Here is a 19608-nt window from a genome sequence, read left to right as displayed (position 1 = left end):
ACAGGAGCAGTCAGGGAAGACTGAAAACCTCAAATACTAGTTTGAGGTTTTGGCTTGAGTGACTGGTAGAATGGAGTTGTCCTTGACTGAGATGAAGAGGACTGGAGAGGGCTTCCCTGACGGCCAGTGGTAAAAGAATCTTCCTGCCAATGTGGGAGGCATGGATTCAATCCCTGGCTGGGGAAGATCCCACATGCCGAGGAGCAACTAAACCCATGGGCCATAACTTTTTACCCTGGGCTCTTGGACTCTGGAACTGCAACTAGTGAGCCCGCATGACACATCTGAAACCCATGAGGCCTGGAGCCCATACTCCTCAACTGGAGAAGCCACTTTATGAGAAGCTCGAGCACCACAACTGGAAAGTAGTCCGTGCTCTTTGCAACTAGAGAAGAGCCCGTGCAGCACTGAAGACCCAGCACAGCCAAAAATAAAATAAATAAATAAAATAAAGGACTGAGGAATCCCCCAGTCTCCACTGGGCTTGGACTATATATCATGGTCAAATGGCCTTATTCTCTTTGTTCCTCCTAGTTTTGTGTCCTGAGAGAGTGGATTGATTGGCTGAGTTCAGTTTTGTGTATGAGTCCAATTCTAGTACAGTCATTGGTGGATACATGGTCAGGATGGGCTGTGAGTGGGACAGCTTCCTTAAAGAAGCCATGAGTGATGGATACCATTTGGCCATTTCTACTGTCCTGACTTTCAATCACTTTTAAGTTTTATCTCTTGCCTCCTCTCCCAACCCCTTCTATCTTTCCCCAGGCAGCTGATACCCCAGCCCATTTCATCTGGTATATTTGCATGCCTCCATGCTTCCCTGGTGGCTCAAAGGTTAAAGCGTTTGCCTGCAATGCGGGAGACCTGGGTTCAATCCCTGGGTCGGGAAGATCCCCTGGAGAAGGAAATGGCACCCCACTCCAGGATTCTTGCCTGGAGAATCCCATGGGCGCAGGTGCCTGGTGGGCTACAGTCCACGGGGTCGCAAACAGTCGGACATGACTGAGCGACTTCACTTTCACTTTCATGTCTTTGCTACTGTTGTTTCCTCGACCCAGGACAATTTCTAACTGTCATATTTGGTGAACCTCAGCTAGGAACTCTGTGGGAGCAGGGTGGGAACAGGGCTAGCAGAATCAGAATTAGGTGAGTTCTGAGGAGCAACAGAGCTGGGGAACAGGCCCTGTTTGTGTTTGGGACTGCATTCAGAACAGGCAACTGCTCAAGGATTGTAGAGAATGTTTTGGGCCCCTCAGGCTGATTCTAGGAGGGAATATTCCCCAGGAGGGACACAGAATAAAAGTTTTTTTGGGTAGAGGTGGTCACTGTTGACAGCAGGCCCTCAAAACCCAATTTAGTATGAAGGAGACCAGAAAGAGAACAGAAGGTAAGAAGTTCTGGTGGGATCCAGGTGAGAGGCGCTGGCTCCCAATCCGATGAACTGAGCAGGACACGGCTCCCATTCTGGGGCACCTGAAGGCAAAGCCAGGCATCGGGGGCCAGAGAACCACTCCATGTGATGCGTGTTGCATTGCCTGGGCCAACCCAGTGCCTGGCAACATCCAGAATCCACTTGCTTGACTTTAGGCAATAAAATCAGGAGTTCTGCCACACTGGATTTGGGTTCTGAGCAGGCTCTCTAAAGTGGGGTAAACATTTTCCAGAGGGTGCAAAATAATCCATTTAGGCATGAGAAGAGAACATTGGAATTTCTTTGTATTCCGGTCTCATCCTTTTTCTATTTCATGTCTTCTAAGATTTTAAATATGTTAGTTGAGTTTTTTATGGAATTTGTGAGTAAGTAAATATACTTTTGGGCTTCCCAGGTGGCACTAGTGGTAAAGAACCCACCTGCCAATGCAGGAGACATAAGAGACACTGGTTCAAGCCCCGGGTCGGGAAGATCCCCTGGAGGAGAGGGCATGGCAACCTACTCCAGTATTCTTGCCTGGAGAATCATGGACAGAGGAGCCTTGCTTACAGTCCACAAGTTCACAAACAGGCACTGCTGAAGCGACTGAGCACGTATGAACAAGTATATTAGGAGTACAAATTCAGAATTCTTTTTACTGCTAGGATGCATGATCAAAGTAGTTTAAAGACCATTCTTCTAAGAGACTGGTGATTAAAAGGAGCAGTAGGGGCAAGTGGAAGGTGGGGCTGTCATTTATTAATATGGGATTAGGGAGGAGACACAAATGGTGATGCAGAAGGAAGCGGATGGACTTGACTGCTTTGGGGCTGGTTGATTTGTTGGGGGCCCTGCAGCATCACGATGTGAGTAGGCTGGGAAAGACAGGCCTGCTGGAATCCTGATCGGAGGTAGGGGTCTAGGAGACAGTGTCCCCAACCAATGGGAAAGGTCACTCCTTAGTTCGTCTCCAGGTCCTGCTTGCAGCTGCCCAGCCACCCCTGGCAGCTCAGAACTTCCAGAGTATTTCAAGCGGGAGGAGGCAGAGATGGACGTTCAGCTGGGAAGGTTTCCCAGGGGTAGAGAAGGAAAGTATCCTAGGGCAGAGACCAGGTGGAGGCTGTGGCCTTTGTGGGAGGACTGCCTCGGGAGGTTGCTGAAGGGATGGAGGGCAGACCCCTTCCAAGTATAACAGAAGTAGGCTCGACAGTCACTCCATCCGTTCCCTAAACAGGACAGAGAGACATAGGGACAGACACAGTCAGCCTTCAGTGGACACCTGGGCACAAGAACAGTCAGGGTGTCTGAAAAAACTACCAGTTCTCCCACTTCCCTACCCCTAGACTCACACAAGAACATGCAGACCCACGCAGAACAACAGAAATGGGAGCCGGCGACCGACTGCATAATATGCGCCCTCAAGATACACCGAGACCGCTCCGATCCTAGCGGCTGCTTGCCCAGGCGGGGACTCCGCAAGATCCAGGGGGCGCGCGAGGTCGGTTGAGCCCGCAGGTTCCCCCGGGTCTCTGTGGGACTGGATGCTGTCCTGGCCAAGAAATAAATGCGCAGCGAGAAAACCGGTGGCAAGCGTTTGTCGTCTCTGGGCGGACTGGGGATAAAAACTGCGGCTGCGCGGAGGAGGGTGGAAGGAGACAGGACCGCAAAGAATCTCCCTACCACGCAGAGAGCGTCTCCGACGGCGAGTTCTGAGAGACTGCACCCTGAGTTTGGGTGTGAGTGGAGAGGTAGAGCGACCAAAGCACTCGAAGTTATTCTGAAGTTTTGCAAAAGCGAAAACTCCTCGCTCCAAGGGCGGGGTGGGGGTCGGGTGGGGGTGGGGATGAGGGCGGGGGAGGGTGGCTTCTGATGCGCCGCCGCCGCCGATAGGTCTGGGCTACGGGGTGGGAGAGGGGTCGCAAAGGGAATGCAGCTGAGAGGATTATTGAGGGTTTATTTGAGATCGACTAGTATGAGGGAAGGCCTGTTCCAGAAACAGGTAGAGACAAACTTGGAGCCATGGGGAGTGACATACAAAATTTTATTATTATTATTTATTAATTATTTATTATTATTATTATTTATTTGTCATGTGCACAGAAAAGAAAAGAAAAAGAATCAAAACGAACCGACGCGCTGAAGGTGGCCAAGAAGACCAGAGCCATCCGGGAATCTTTCGAGGGTTCGGCTGGGTCCTGGGTTTGGGCCCCTGTCGCGCCAGCCCTACAGGGACTGGAATGGGCCGGGCCTCGGCGTTTGAACCTCGGCTCCCTCGCCGCCCCGCTTGGGCCGCTGGAGCCTGGCTGGGCACCGGCAGTTCCCTTAACTATTCTCTTTTCTCGTTTTCCTTTTCAAATAAAAAGCCTCGAAGGAGAGAGAGATCTGGGCGAGGACTCCAAGCCTTTACGGATTTGTTCAAGGATTTTTATTTATTTTTCACTTTTATTGACTTTGTTTCTGTTATTTCGAGTCGTCACGATCCACGGGTGAGGAGACATGCAGGGCGCATCGCCGCTACCGAGAGAGCAACTACGGGGCGGGGCGGCCCGGCCGCCGGCGGCCCAGAGCCCACGGGGCACGGCCGCGAGGGGCGAACCTAGGGGCTGGAGTTGCCACCTCTGATCTAGCCTCAGGGGGCAAGGCAGCCGGGGCAGGGCTGGGGAGAGAGGCCGAGGGAAGGACAGAGACAGAGAGACAAGAGAGACGAAGACTGAGACCGAGACAGCGGAGAGAAGCAGAGACGAGAGCTGGAAAGGGGAGCGATGCAGAGAGATGAGGAGGAGAGAGCGAAAACACGGAATTACAGAGAAATAGCCAACAAAACAGAGGCGAGAGGAGTCCACAGGACCATGTTCGTCATTTTGCATAGAGATTTCTTTTCTTTCGTCATTTTTTGTAACATAAAAAAAAGCCCCCCCCTCCCCCAGGACGTGCTGTGCTTTAGTGGGCGTGTAGCTGTGTTCCCCCCTCCCCCCCAGCGAGCGGCGACTCTCACAGCACAGACAGCAGGGCGTTATCTACAGGCAAGGCGGGCGGGCACCTGGGACTCTACCGGGAGGGGCGGGGCGGGAGGGGCGGGGTTATATACACGTGGGTTCGCCTTCACAAGACACACACCGTCTTTCTACAAAGCAGCAGCCTGTTGGGTGTTTTTGTTTTCCTTTTTGCAAAGACCATCATATTAAATAAATGTAGAATTGACTTTTTGCGGTTCTGTTCAGTTCCTGCCAGAGGAAGAGGATGGAGGTGGGTGGAATGGGCAGCCCCCCACCTTCCACTCCGCGCAGCTCAGACGCCAGCTCACACCCTGCTCCTACCACCGGCAGATTGAGCCTGTGTCGGGACGGGGGGCGGGGGTCATCGGGTAACTGCCTGGGGGGACCAGTGCCGCGGCCTGCAGAAACTGGTCCTGAGGCAGGCACGGGGACAGACTCAGGTGAGGGCGGCGAGTTAGGGAGGAGAGATGCACAGCGACGTGGGATCGGAAAAGGACGGGGAGGAGGAGGAGCTGTGAGATGGGTAGATGGAAAAGACGCCAAGGTAGGGGCAAGGCGGGGGCTGAGAGTCTGGTCACTAGTAGGAGCTGCCTGGGCTCTTGCGAACTAGGCGGTTCAGGTGGAGTTGGGAAGAGCCAAGGGTCGGACTCGGTGGGTGCGGGCTGCTGGGGCCTGTGTGCCTTGGGTCCCAACCTTGGAAACGCCTGACGATCCCCAAAGCGCATCCCTGAAGCCCGGCCCCCACGCCCCCATTCCATTCCACCTGGGCAGGGCACACTCAGAAGGTGGGGGCTATCTGGCTGAAGCCGGGATTCGGACATTTTCCCGAGATCTCGGCAGGAGGCTCTTCCTCCTTCTGCAGAAAATCGTTTTGTTCTTCATTTCCTTTGCCCAGTCCCTCCAGCGAAGCCTCCCGGCGCTCGCCGGAGCGTCCGAGGCGGGCTGCTCCCGGGCTGGGCCAGGCTGCAGCCCGCGCTGATTGTGTGTCACAGAAGCGTGTCCCCCCGCGCAGCGGCGGGCCCGGCCAGAGCCCGGCGGTGCGGCTGGTGGGCTCCGGGCCAGCTCCGGCGAGGCGGGGACGAACTGGGTCGGGCCCTCCTCGCGACGCGGCGCAGTCCAGCAGGCGGGAAGGGGCGGCGGGCGGGGTTGGGGTGGCGGGCCCGGGCCTGAGGGTCCCGCCCGCTGCTTCACTCGTCCTGTCCCGCCTCGGACGGGGTGAAGTGAAGGGCTGGAGGGGTCCTGGGAGGGGGGTTGGGTCTGGGGCGGTGGCCGGGAGGCTTCGGGTCGCGTCGATCCTCCCTCCCTCCGGGGCGGGCGGTCAGACAGGGACGATGTGGAGGCCGAAGCTGTCGGCCTGAAGCTTGATGTGGTCCCCGCGGTAACTAGTGGCGGTCATAGGCAGCGGCAGCAGCGGCAGGGGCGGAGCCCCGGGGGGCGGCACTATAATAATAAGGGGAACCTGGAAGTTAACACAGGAGAAGAATGGGCTGGGTGAGAGGACAAACAGGAGAACAAAAAAGGAAAGAAAAGCAAAGCAGAGACCTCCTCGTGCTGGGGTCTAGCAGGATCCGTGCAGGGAGGCCTTGGCTGAGCTGCGGGGCCGGCTGCCCTCAGGAGAACTGCATTCACCGGGTGGGAGAGGGACCCGATCGGGGACCGCCGCCGCCCGACTGCGGACCTCGAAGGGGGCCCAGGGTGGGGCGGCGCAGAGCCTTGCAGCCGCCGGGAACAGAGCGGAGCGGAGGGAGGGGAGAGAGGCGCGGGCTTCCAATAGGGATCCCGTGGCCTCAGAGCTGCGCTAACGAGCCTGCCCTGCTGGGCACCCAAAGGTCCGGTGGCGGGCTGTCGAACCCGCGTCCGGAAGCCGCACGGCCGAGCTGGCGGGCTGGCGGACCGACACGCTGAGCCGCCGGCCAGCCAGGTGGCGGTACTCACTTAGTAAGGCGGGGTTGCTGAATCTCCAAGCCTCGTTGTAGGCCGTGTACTGGGGGTGGCTGTACGGGTTGCCGGAGAACTCGCTCCCTGCGGGAGGGCGGGGGAGTGGGGATCAGACAGGCGCAAGGCCAGGGCGGACCCGACGTGCCCGGCCAGGGGCCTCCCCCGGGTCCGAGGTGCAGATGCTTCGCCAGGCGGACGGGCGGAGACTGAACAATCCACCTGGTCCGCAGGGGGAGAGCCCGTGGTGGTGGTGGTGGTGGTGGGGTGTGTGTGTCTGCAGAAGCACCGACGCGCCTCCCACAGAGCCGCGGAGGTAGTTTCGGGGCGCTCCCGCGGAAGCGCTCCGAGTCACCCGGGAAGGGCTTGTTCTGAGTCCAGGGGCACCTACGCCCTGCGTTGGGGACCAAAGCCTTTTTAGTGGAGACTCTGGTTCGAGGAGCCACAGCCACATAGCGTGGAAGCGGGGGAGGATAGCGAAGACAGGCTCTCGGGACGCTTTGTCCCAGAAAGTCCTGGGAATGACATCTCAGCACGGTGCCAATGTGAGGGGTGGGGGCTCTGCTGGGAAACACTCCTCTCCCACCTTTCCCTCTAGAGATTTGATACGTGGGCCACGCAGCAGGGGAAGGAGGCGGCGGGAGGAGGCAGGTGGACTGCCCACGGGTTCACAAGGGGTGAACGGAGGGCCCGTGGGCTGGGAGCCGTCGGAAGCGGCTTCCCTCCCTCCGCGCGAGAAAGGCCAGGCCCCCGGGTTTCCCCCTCGCCCTTTCTCCTGTGTGATGACCCCAGACTGTTTACAGTGATCCCTAACCGCGGGTTAAGTAGAGGAGAAGGGGCCCCTTTCGGAGAGGGAGCTGGGGTGGGGGTGGGGGATGCAGCCACTGGAAAGCCTGTTTATTGACGAGGAGGGAAAGCATGCGTGCAGCAGGATAATGAGCTTCTGAGCTCAACTGTGACCAAGAGGAACTGAGCTATCTCCTTCCCCATCGCTAATGAAACAAGTGTAATTTCCTCATCAGCACTAGATTCTGTTTAACGACTCCCCCCTTGCCACCATGAGCTCTCTGCGGCTCCCCTCACCCCCATCTCCTTGCAGACTACCACCCTCCCGCCCCCGCACCCCCATCTCTCCGAGACCTTCTCCAGTCTCTACCTGCTCTCGCCTGGGACCTTCCCAGAAGAATCTCCTTGCACCCAACACTCCTGTTCCCCTACTCTAAATCTGGGCAAGAATCCCCCTACTCACACCCTCAACTCTCTTTACCCAGTTCCTCAGCCCCCTGTTCTGCAACACCAGGCAGCAATCTCCCCCTCTGCAATCCCCCTCCCCAGCTCTGCTGACCAAGGGTTGTCCCTGAAAGGCCCATCCAGGAATGGGGCCAGTCACCGTATTGTATCCACCACCCCCGCCTTCCATGAGAGCTGAGCTTCAGGGAATGGGCACACAGAGGGTGCCCAGCAGGACAGGATGCAGGGCCAGTGACTCTCATCCTCTTTAAGACAAGGGTTTTTTGGTGTTGATGTGAATAGGAACTTCAACTCTCTGGCTTCAAGCCCAGCTCCCAATCTGGGGTGAGGGGTTGGGGAGAGCACAGCCTCCAGGTGTAGTTACCAGATCCTGCATAGGGCCCCTTTCTCTCTGATCCACACAGCCCAAACCCAGCTCCTCTCAGAGGGGGACAGGTCAGAGCCCCAGGAGCAATGAAGGCCCAGGGCTCCTCTGAGACGTGGGGGTGCTCTAGGTTGTCTCTCTGAAGCCAGCCTCTCTGGTTCCTGCCACAGCCTGTCTTCTGTTCTTCTCTCCTTAGGGACTGACTGCCTTCTCTCCCTGGGGTGGGGTTGGCTCCTGGTCTTCCCAGTGGGTTGGTGTGGACCAGGGTGGCTTTGTCTGAGTGACTGACATGCCCCTGGAAATGGTTCTTGGCTCCAAGTTTCCATGGAAACCAGGGCAGGCTCTTTCAAGCAGTGTCAGCTGGCTGGGGGTGGGCTAGGGCACTGAGGGTGGAGCTGAGGCCGAGTGCTCCCCGGGCACAGGCTGGGGTGGGTGGGTACTGCAGAGGGGCCAGGACATACAGGAGACTGCACACAGGGGGTACTTCTGCAGGCTCCCTCCGTGGGGTGCTCAAGAAGGAAGGTGAGGGACCCCCGCTGCAGCTTCTAGGGAGACAAGAGGGCTAGAACAGCAGTATTTTGTGGGAGAGGAGATATTGGGTCTCCCCCCACCCCCAGTCTCAGACTACAGACCATGCAGCAGTTCACCCACAGTTCAGCTACCCCCACCTAAGTCAGGCAGCTGCAGCTGGGTCACATACCAGGCACCATTCCTGCCAGGGTGGAGGTGGGGTAGCTTCCCTGGCCAGTGGGGGGCACGTGAGGGGGGTAACCAGGCAGAGTGGTGCTCGCCATGTCACGACCTGGAAAAACACAAAAGGGGAAGGGGTGAGGCCTGGAAGAGAGGGGCCTGCCTCTGCTCACACCAGGGTACTCTGTGGAAAAGAAGTATTGAGTGCAGACATGTGGGAGCAGAGCTGAATGAGAAGGTCCAGGTGAGCCCTCACGTGTATCTAGCTTGTCACCTGAATGTCCCATGATCAGTTGTGTGTATGTACCTTGCTCAGTGTAGCTCTTTGTGTGTCTCTGTGCATGTGTGTTGGAGAAGGCAATAGCAACCCATGCCAGTACTCTTGCCTGGAGAATCTCAGGGACAGGGGAGCCTGGTGGGCTGCTGTCTATGGGGTCACAGAGTCGGACGTGACTGAAGCGACTTAGCAGCAGCAGCAGCAGCAGTGCATGTATGTGTGTTTGCCTTTGCTTGTGTCTCTTTCTAGCTCAAGCCCAGTTGGAGAAGGGAGGGAGATGACCTGGCTTTACTCATCCTTCCCAGTGAGATACTCAGTTGTATCTCTCCAGTAGGAAAAACAACCTCTATCATCTTGCTCAGCTCTTCCCTCTCTGGTGCACATGGTTATTCCCTGTCCTCTCCAAGTGAAGCTGCAGGTGCTGGGCCTGGCGGGTGTGAAGAGCAGGGGCTGGCCAGTGGGCTATTTTCCTGTTAGTGTTTTTGACATTTAAGTGATAGAAAACCATCTCTGAAGCAAATCAGGAGCTTTGAGCCAGCAGTACAAGATTAGACCAAGTTTCAATGAGCAAAATCTGCTTTGCCCACTAGCTGCTAGACTTCTGTCCCTGGAGGTGTCTGTTGCTAAGAGTCTGGAGAGTGGGAGGAAGGGCTTTCCTACTGTCCAGGAGTGAAGGCGAAGCATGCCAGTCGGAGGGAGATACCCATGGGCCACAGACATCTCTGGAACATAGCTGTTCCTGAATGGCTTTCCTTCCTTGCAGACCCCCTCCATTGCCATAAGCAGTCACTGCCTCCTTTGCAATTTAGCATGCTCCAGTCTCTAACAATAATTTGCCCACTCCCATACTTTCATGCCCTAGAGACTCATTCATGGTCTCCTGGGTCCCAGGTCCCATCTCTCCTCTCCATATTCCCCTTAGTCTCCTCTTCAGCCAGTGCCACTCTCCCACTCCAGTGCCTCTGTCCAACCCTGGGAAGAGGTGTGGCTGGAAGAAGTCACAGAACTATGCATCTCTGGCCCACTTTCTTCTCATTGATGGCGCTAGACCTCATCCTCCTGATGGCTATTCCAAAGCGCTTCTCTCTCTCTCCTTGACACTCTCCCCTTAAAGCTGACCTCACCCCCAACTTCCCTGAAATGTGTGAGTTTCCTCACTGCTACCTTAACACATCTGAGTGATTCATCCTTCCTTAAATAGACAAAGACACAGGTCAGGCCTTTGCATTCCCAGCTGCCTGTGAACCTTTTCATTAGCTGTCCCACTGTAACCTCAAACCTGACAGGAAAAAAAGTGATCATCTTCCCCACAGTCAGTTCTACTGACCCACTTGAAGACCATCAGACCAAAACCTCTGGAGTTGTTCTTGACATAGCTCCCACACCCTCGCCATATGAAGTCAGTCACTAAGTGCCATCAGTTTTCCTTAGCAATGGCTATTACATCCATCCTGTTTCCATTCCCTGCATTTGCGTTCCCTGCCTCCACATTCTTCTTCAGTCTATCCCACGTGTGGCTGCTTGGTTAGCCCTCATGAAACATTGCTTTCATCACATCACTTCCCTTGCAAAACCACTGCAGATTCTCTGTAGTCTATAGTTGGAGCGTCTCTCTGGCAGTCTAAAGCCTACCAGGCTTTCAAAGCCTCTCTGGTACTCTTCCCACTCAGCTCTCTCAGCTCTGATTCTCACCCCTCCTGGTTTAGTTTGACTGCTGTCACTGGCTTGGGTGCTGCGAAATCTCTGCTTTTGCCATGTTATTTTCTTCTTACTATCATTTCCCTCTCCTTCCAGCTCAAGCCTTAAAACTCCTACTGTTCTACCTATCAGAGAAGTTTTCTCTCTTCTGAACTTCTCTATAATTTCTGTCCTCCATGGTTTACCAGTCACTATAGTTCACAAAGCATCAGCCCTATTGTTTGCTTCCTCAAACAGATCATAATGAAACCCTGTCTTGTGCTCTATCTTGCAGTTGAAAATATGGTAGATGCTCAATAAAAATTTACTGATTAATTCTCTACCAGTCTACTGGATTTAATAGACTTAATTAATGGACTTAATTCCAGGTGGGTTATATTGTTTTCTGTTTCATATACGTTGGTGTCCTTTGGACAGGAAAAGCTGAGCAAAATGTAAATTTTAAATCTGCTTTTTCTGTACAAATAGTTTAAATAATGGATTATGAATTTTTATAAGATGATGAAAGATTTATGTAGGATGATGAAAATGAGAGACTCATATGTTATGAGTCAGCTTTATCATGCCATGGAATGACAGGCTTTCTACCTATCTAACATAGCTAATCTCTTACATTTCAAAACTGAAGAGTAGGACTGTCAAACAGAGATCACTTTGGACTCCCAGAGAGATAGAAGAATCTATATTTGCTTTGTTGTGGGTTTTCTTTCATTGACTTCTATTGTCAACTAAATGTATGACCCTCCTTGACTGTCTCTCAGTGGAGAGGACCAGAAGTAGACAAGTCAGCAACATCTATCAATTCCTAGGGAGATTAGTGATATGGCATTTTGTGGTCAAAAAAGTCCCAAGATAGAGGAGAGTTAGGGAGGATGTAGAGGCTTTCGTGGCTCAGACGGTAAAAGCATCTGCCTACAATGCAGGAGACCCGGGTTCAATCCCTGAGTCGGGAAGATCCCCTGGAGAAGGAAATGGCAACCCGCTCCAGTACTCTTGCCTGGAAAAACTCCATTGACGGAGGAGCCTGCTAGGCTACAGTTCATGGGGTCGCAAAGAGTCAGAGAGGACTGAGCGACTTCACGTTCACTTTCAGAGGTTTTGAATTACAAGAATATAGAAGACCAATTCTTGGTCTTCCAACCCTAATGGCCACAAAACAGCCAGGAAAAGGACGCTTCTTCTCAATAAACAGGAATTTAAATGCATTTGAAATTTGATTTTCAGCTGCATGGTTCTCACAGCTTGTTACACACAAATTCCTTGTACTCTAAGGTTGTGTCACACAATACCTTACCTAGCTTCAGGAGAGAAGAGGAAATGTGGGATAACCAGAAAGGTGTTTCCAGCTACCTGGAGGCACCTCTATGCAATGTTTATTTCCACTGGATTTTTCTCTTGCAAATGATCCAGCTTCCAGCCACAGAACTGTTGATTGAGAGACACATTTCTAAATACTATTTTTAAAAAACTGAATCTGGGAAGTGCTATTCAAATATTTTCAAAGTGTGAGATAAGAGACCCACGATGAGGAAAAAGCATAGAAAGCTTCCTGATGTTCTGCACACAGCTGTGCTTCTACTCTCCTGGATTCTGTAACATCAGTATCACCACCAAGAAGTGCCTGTTCAGGACCCCTGAGCCAACAAAGGTATAAGCCACTGCATACAAAGTACTCTCAATGGCTTCATTAGCACACAGGTGACACCTGAAGAGCAGGAGCAAATTGACAAAACTCTTGCCAGAGCCATATATCCTTCTGGAACACCATTGTCAATAATGGAAAACACATACTGCAGGAAGTTTTCAAATTACTAAGACCATCATACCGTTTGCCCAGCAGCATTCTGTGAGCAAGCCTCTTTCAGTGAGTGAATATGAATGGGTAATGGAATCTGTGCAAGGAAGAATCAACAGAGGACTGGGCCTTGCATTACTACAGATGAATGGACAAGCGGGAGTGGAGACGGACTCTAAAACTGTATGACAGCATAACCACCTTCTTCAAACAAACAGGCGAAAGTGCAGAAAGAGGAGGAAACAGCTTCCGAGAAGAATATGTGGCTATAAAATATGTATTATTTGACAGACTTAGGAAGCAGTCAAGCATTTGCTTTGCTCTCTGATGATGCCATGGACATGAAAGCAATGCCAAGCATCACACATGAATAAAACCCCACATATTATAAGAGGATGGGCATTTCTCTTTGGATAATTGTTTCCTAAGATGACAAAGTTTTAAAGATGGAAGAGCCTTTGAGATGTTGGGTCTCACTTCCTTGTTTTAAAGTTAAGAAAATGGGGGCACAGAGAAGCACTGTGACTTTCCTATTGCTGCAGAGCTGGTAAATGACAAAGCGTGAAGCTCTGTCTGTACCACACTGCCTTTCAATGATAACATGAAGCCAGATCCTCCCCAAATGCACCAAAGAAAAGGAAAAAGAAGTCCTCTGACAAGCAGAATCTCATATTGTCACCACTGTTATTAGGATAAGGCAAGAAAAACAGGACACAAAGAACAAAATATTGACACTGAAAGCCTGCAGTAAAACTCCATGGGGTTGGGCATTAATCTCCTTTGAGAGTTTTCCGAAAAACAAAGAAGCTCTTCCAGAAACAGGAGTAGTTGAGAATCTAAAGTACCCAGAAGTGTTAGAAGCACTGTACTTGATGAGGATGTCTTCTCAGTTCAACTGCAGAAGTCCCTGAAGATTCTAAAGCCAATTTCTACAGCAATCACTACATCGGAATCAGACAGTGCACTTTTGTCAGACATTCCTTACCAAATGGGCCAGATCAAATCAACTGTTTGGGAGGAACTAAGTGCAGTTCCTCTTACAACTACAGAGAAAAGCAAAGTGAGGCTTTATTAAGAAAATTTCAGTCCCTGGTTAATTTATGCTACGTTGTCAGCTCTAAGATCCAAGGGCAGAGCTGTGTTTCTACTTGCACCTAGACTAGCTAGCATTCACTGAGCACCTACTAATTATGCTAGGCGTTGTCCTAAATATTTTCTATATATTATCTCATTTAATCCCGATATCAACCTATGGTATTGATCTGGTCTTCTAAATCCACATTTTATAGATGAGAAACTGAACCTCAGAGGGGATAAGTATTGTGTTCAAGATTTCACAGCTCATAGATGACAGAACCTGGACTACAGAACAAGCAGTATCCTTGGAAATGGGTTCTAGAATAACATTCTCAACTACTGTAGACCCAGAAAATAGGTATTTGGTCCAGGAAAGTAATCTGGGATTATGCTAAGCAAATCCTTCCTACAATAGAACATTGCATCACTTCTTGTTTCTTGCATATTTCAAGTTCTTCCATTTTCTACAGCAAGTGTTTTAAACTGGGGATCACCGATCCTGTAGGGTATCACTGATGTGCTTTAGGGAGGCCATATAAAGCTATATATAAGATGTCACAGTTATACTTATGCCATACTTAGATGGCTTTTTATCATGTTCTCAAAAGTATTCATGACTCAAAGATTAGTAGGCAGTGTTTATAAAAAAAAAAAGACCAAAGACACTGGTTAGTAAGAAAGACACTGGTTTGTTTGAAACTATTTGAATGGTAGCGATAAACCAGATCATACAAAGAACAGTAGAATAACATGTGAAGAGACAGGAAGGCTTATCTCAAGTAAGACAAATGTCAGCATCCAGAAGACCAAGGAAATAATAAAAAGGAAGCCACCAAAGCAGCACAGATGCTTCCATTCAATGATGGCAAGACAACAAGACTTATTAGACACAGATTTATACAGTAAAAGTTATATTCAATGAGCTTAGAGATGCCTTCCCTCAGCATCTTTCTCTGAAAATGAGCACTTTTGCTATCCACTTGACACTACGGAGGACCCTAAGGGGAGAAAACATAACTCTTGTTTTACTATCCTAACCTCAAATTTTGTCTGCTTCTCATACGGTAGTGAAAATGAAGACATTAGATTGCTTCAAGGTTGGCAGTCTGGGCCTGCATTTGACACAAGCGTTTATAATACTTTCAAGAATACACAGTTATTAAATTTGTAATTACTGTCTAAATATACTGTACATTTACATTTACTGCATCAATTATGATCACTTTAGGACCAATCCCAGTTATATAGAACACACCAAAGCAACAACTTTAAATCTGTAAAAGATGTTTTAATAGGAGAGGGGAAGAAATTTCTACCTATTTCATTTTGTTCTTGATTTCCCAGGTTTCCAGATTCTCCAGAAGGTTTCTCCTGGGGGTCAGAGGTGCCTGTGTGAGGGCACCCAGCCCCAGGCTCTGCTTGGCCCCATAGCTCCTCATCCGGAGGTTGGCCTGCCCTGGGCTCCAGCAGAGGGGGCTGTTTCTGCAGCTCAGGGCGGTTGCTCTCCCAGCCAATCTGGCTTCCCACCCACAGCTGGACCTCTGTTCCCTGGGGTGTCCTGGGCAGAGATGCCACTCACAGCTATGTGGGGAGAATGAGGCCTGCACCTTGACAGCCAACCTGCTGGACACAGTCAGTCATGCTGTTACTGCCCTTCTTCCAGCACACAACCCCTGACTGGGCCACGCTAGCCTGCTGGCCCAGGGCCCCACAAGAGGTGCTCCTATAACTCAGCTGCACCATGGATGGAGCTGCAGACTTAGGGTCCTGGGAGAAGGACAGGGAGTGCTGGCAAGAATCGCATTCTCAAAGAACTGAAAGGGAAATTCGCTATCCTCCAGTCTAAGTCCCTCATTCTACAGAGGAGGAAAGTGAGGCTCAGAGAGAGGGGACAACTTCCCTGTCCTCTCCTCTTTCACTTCCCCAGGCTACTGCCTTCCCTGGCCCCACTAGCAAGCCGCAAATGAAGAATGGAGTCTTTAGGTGCTGGCACGCTGGAGGCTGGGCCTAGGTTCGCTGATGGGCTCTCAGCCCCTCGTGCTGGGTGGGCAGAGGTTAAGCCTGTTGGCACAGTCTCTCGATGCTCCAGGTCTCCCAGTTCCTCTCTGGCTTTATTTTGTTCTCTGAGAGCACTGAATTGTCAGCTCTAATCCTTCCTGAAAGCACAGTGTTTTTCAGGCACTCTGTGTAAGTGAGACCCTAATCCCAAGGAAAACGGCCACTTAAGCTGCCAGAGCATTAGGCTGCTCTCTGAGCCTACTGCAGGATTTCCTCCCTCCCCAGCCGCTCCCGCACTCCACCGACTGGAGGAGGAGAGGGGAGGATTTCAGGCTGAAGGTGTGCAAAGCCTTCTCCGAAGTAACAACAGTGGCAGGGCTTGCCACCCAAAGCTCAGGGCTGAAAAGGTGCTGGTTTGTTTGTCCCGAGGCTACAGCTCAGAACCTGGGAAGGAAGGGTTCTGATTACCCTGGGGTGGGGGCCTTCCTGTCACCTTGTTGGGGTGACTGGCTCTATAGGGGAAATGGCTTTTTACTTAGGTGACTCCAAGACCACCAGGGACATTTCTGAGTCCTTGGTGCCAATACATACCTATAACATTCACTGGGACACCACTATTTAGGGTTTCTGGTCCTTTAGGAAAGGCTGGGTTGACTGACTTCACTTTTACGTAGCCAACCTTTTCTTCTTAGTACCGAATAATGGAATAAATAGGTTTAGTGCTGGGGGGTCCCTCTTCCCACCTTTGGAGAACTCTCCTTTGGGACACTTCAAGCGTCTCTAAATATCTACAGCAGCGGAAAAGTTCCCCATAACCCAGCTAACCATGAAAACAGTGTTTTTTCTCTCTCTTTTTTCGGCTAGGTCATGCAGCATACAGAAGGACCCTAGTTTCCTGACCAGAGCCCAAACTCTCGCCCCCTGCACTAGAAGCATGGGGTCTTAAACCACTGGACCACCCAGAAGGTCCCCAGGGAAGTTTTCTACTAGGCAACACTTTTTTTTTTTTTTTTTGTAGTTGGCTACTACGTGCGTTTGAAATAAAGATTGTTGCTCCCTCAAAAATATTTTGATTTAGATTCAAACTGTCCTCTCTCCTTGATCTCTAAATAAATCAGTGAGACCATGCTGTGGAGGGCCAAATACAGTCCATTTGGCATGCTCAGCCTTTGGGTCTCATGGATGGAAGGAGGAGATGAGGGGACGAGTCAAGAGGAGAAGTCCAAGGTAATGGGCCAAATTTGAGCTCAACTTAGAAGCCCATAGAATTACATCTTTGCTAAGATGCCAGAGAGCCCTTTATAACTTCTTCCTCTTCCCCATGCCTCCCTTCCCTCAGTGGCTCCATTAGCAGCCCTGGGTGCTTTTGTCCAAGGCACCCTGCTGGGGAGGGCAGCCCATCACTGCTGGGATAGCTGGTGAGCACAGTCATGGGTGTAGAATTGGGGCTGGAGATTAGGGTGGTACAGCTTTTGTTGTGTTCAAATTTGACCTGACTCTCCCAGTCCTAGAGTAAATTAATGACTTTTATTTAAAATATCTTTTCCCTCTAGAGGTGGACTGGATGAAGGAGGAAGGGAAGGAGCCCTGATCCAATGACTCCCTAGGCTGCAGACCCACAGCACCCACATTATCTGTCAATGTCTCATTGCTATGGAAATGCCCCCATAATTAAATCAGAGTTGATGTCTGGGGGCTGGTGGTCCTTGGGGATGTGTCTGGAGGCCTCAGGGATGTTTGGAGGAGGCTAGCCTCTTACCAGTGGGCCTTCTCAGCTGAGGAGAAGCCCTCTTGGCTTCATCCAGCCGCCATAGCAATGGGCTCTATGACATGCTATGTGTCTGAAGTTGCCCTAGCCCTCTCCTTTCAAGGTTGGAGAGAAACTCTGATGTCTGTGTCCTAAATTCCTCTAGCTAATCAGGGGCTTTGAGCTGACAGACAAGGCTAGGAGACTCCCAGCCTCCTTCAGAAACATTTCTCAGCCTTTATTGCCCTCTCCTCCCCCAAGGGGCTGGCCAAGGGCTAAGCTGTTTGTTTTATGGAGGGAAATGCAGCCGCATTGGAAGGGGGTTGTTAACTACAGGAAAGAGGCATTTCCTAGAGGTCCTCAGGACTCCTGGAGCAAGAGGAGGGTTTCCCAGGGTCCACACCTCTATCTGCTAAAAGGCCACTTTCGCTCACCATCCCAGCTGTGGGTAAGGAGGCTGAACTTCTAACAGTCTGCAACCTTTTCTCAGAAGCTGAGCCCACACAACTCTCTCTAGGCCCCAGGGGCCAGCCCCTGATTTTCTTTGAACTTTGCCTTACTGGTTTCCTCCACCTCTGCTCAGATTTACCAGCTTCCAGAAGAACCCCATCTTCTGCTCCCTCCCCTGCCGTGGCGGTTTTCCTGCTTATGCAGCATCCACATCTCCTCCCAGATCTCAGCTACAGGTTCCTGCAGAGCTGCAGTCTCTAGGCATCAAGAGATATTTCCCGGAGCTCTTGAATAAAACCAGCTTATCCCCACCAGGGTGGGGAAGCTAACAAGGCTTTTTAGAAATTTCCCCATAAGGAGGAATGGACCGTCCCTGCTACAGCTGTCCAACGTTCAGACATTTTTCTGAAAGGGAAGATTATCTGCTGAGACTGAGCAGTATGGGAGCTTGGATAAGAAGGCAACAGGCTCTACTTTCAGGGGTGCCTGGGGGTCCTCTCTTTCCATGCCCCCGAGTCCCCAGAGAACACGATCTAGGTGTCTTCTTTGCCTTTTTAAGGTCACTATTACCTGACTAGTTGCTGAGCAGTGGTGAGGAAGGGGATGTGAGATCAAGATCTGTGATTAACACAAAACATACTTTTAGATGGAGGAATAAATGGCAACCCACTCTAGTATTCTTGCCTGGAGAATCCCCATGGACAGAGGAGCCTGGCGGGCTGCAGTCCATGGGGTCGCAAGAGTTGGACACGACTGAGTTACTAAGCACACCCAGCCATACTTTTAGAAAAAATTTTTAGAATTTTAAACACGCTTACTATATAGTTGCTTTTGGATTGTTCTGGATTGTTATTATCTCTAATTCTTGGGGGGTATTAATTGTTCTGCTTATTGCTTCTACTAACTCTCCCTCATAATAGTCTGTATATTCATATGAGGTCTGTTATTTGTTGTAGCGAGCTCATCTTTAGTGGTGGACTTGTTTCTGTGGGAGTCCCATGTCCTCTGGATTGTACAATGTCTCTGCAAAGAAGATTTGCCCTTGTCCTGCTGGGGTTTCTGAGTGGGTTACTATCCTGGACAAACTTGTATGTAAGTTCTTAGCTGGGAGTTTCTGCCACATCCCCATGGTGTAAATTTAGACTCCGGGTTAGGCTTGGGGTCTCCACTTCTCGTAGAGACGTTACTTTGCCCTCACTTGTTTCCATGGGCCCTGGGATGACTCTGTGGTTTCCCTTTCATAGACAGTGTTGTCCTGCTTTGTTCCTGATTTATTCAGGGGAATACTCAGTTCTAGTTGCTGCTTCTCTGGGGCCCAAGGTCATGTTTTCTGCCTGGTGTGTTACAACCCCAGCCTCCTCCAGTTAGGGTCTGCCTCCAGTGTGGCCTCTCACACTTTGCTCTGGGTTTGAATCTCCCTCTGTTTCTGATACCAGAGGGTGAGGTTTGGTTGTGTATTAGCAACTCTCATTGTTATTTATCCAGCTGTGTTTTGGTGAGTTTAGCCTGCCTTGTTTCTGGACATCTATCTCATTCATCTGTTACCTCCTGGGACTTAAAAGAGGATGGGGAGAACTTTACTTGCATAAAGCTCCCTAGTGCTCAGCAGTGAGCCTCACCAGAGGCTGTGAAGCTCACTCACTCAGGGCAGCAGCTCTGGGGCCCAGTGTATCCCTCAGGTTATAGACTGAACATGGAGAACTGCTGCACAAGCCCTGACTTCCCCCCACACCACCTTGCTCCACTGGCGCTCCCGTGCAGGGAACCTGCTCTCCTTATCAGGGTGGATCTTCACCAGGCAAAGGGACTCTCTAAATGCTCAGAAGCATCTCCAAGTGACTTTGGGAATCCTGAAACTAGTATTCATCTTACTCTCACAGATCAACATCACTGCCAAGGTCCCTTCACACTCTTCTACA

General features: G+C 51.2%; 1 protein-coding gene across 1 annotated transcript in view; it reads right to left on the bottom strand.

Moving 5' to 3' along the window:
- Window positions 1-5789: 5789 nt before the first annotated feature.
- The window catches only part of PAX2 (paired box 2), an 83002-nt gene continuing 69183 nt past the window's right edge, over window positions 5790-19608 (bottom strand). Inside the window, exons 10-12 of the mRNA XM_052660894.1 lie at window positions 8658-8759; window positions 6343-6429; window positions 5790-5866 (exon numbers count right to left, since the gene is read on the bottom strand). Of these exons, the coding sequence (XP_052516854.1) occupies window positions 5790-5866; window positions 6343-6429; window positions 8658-8759 (266 nt within the window). The remainder of the gene's footprint in view (window positions 5867-6342; window positions 6430-8657; window positions 8760-19608) is intronic.

This window comes from Budorcas taxicolor, chromosome 23, assembly GCF_023091745.1.
Source record: "Budorcas taxicolor isolate Tak-1 chromosome 23, Takin1.1, whole genome shotgun sequence".
NCBI classification, from domain to species: domain Eukaryota; kingdom Metazoa; phylum Chordata; class Mammalia; order Artiodactyla; family Bovidae; genus Budorcas; species Budorcas taxicolor.
The sequence above is the reverse complement of the archived record's forward strand: the minus strand, read 5'-3'. Positions and strand labels throughout refer to the sequence as shown.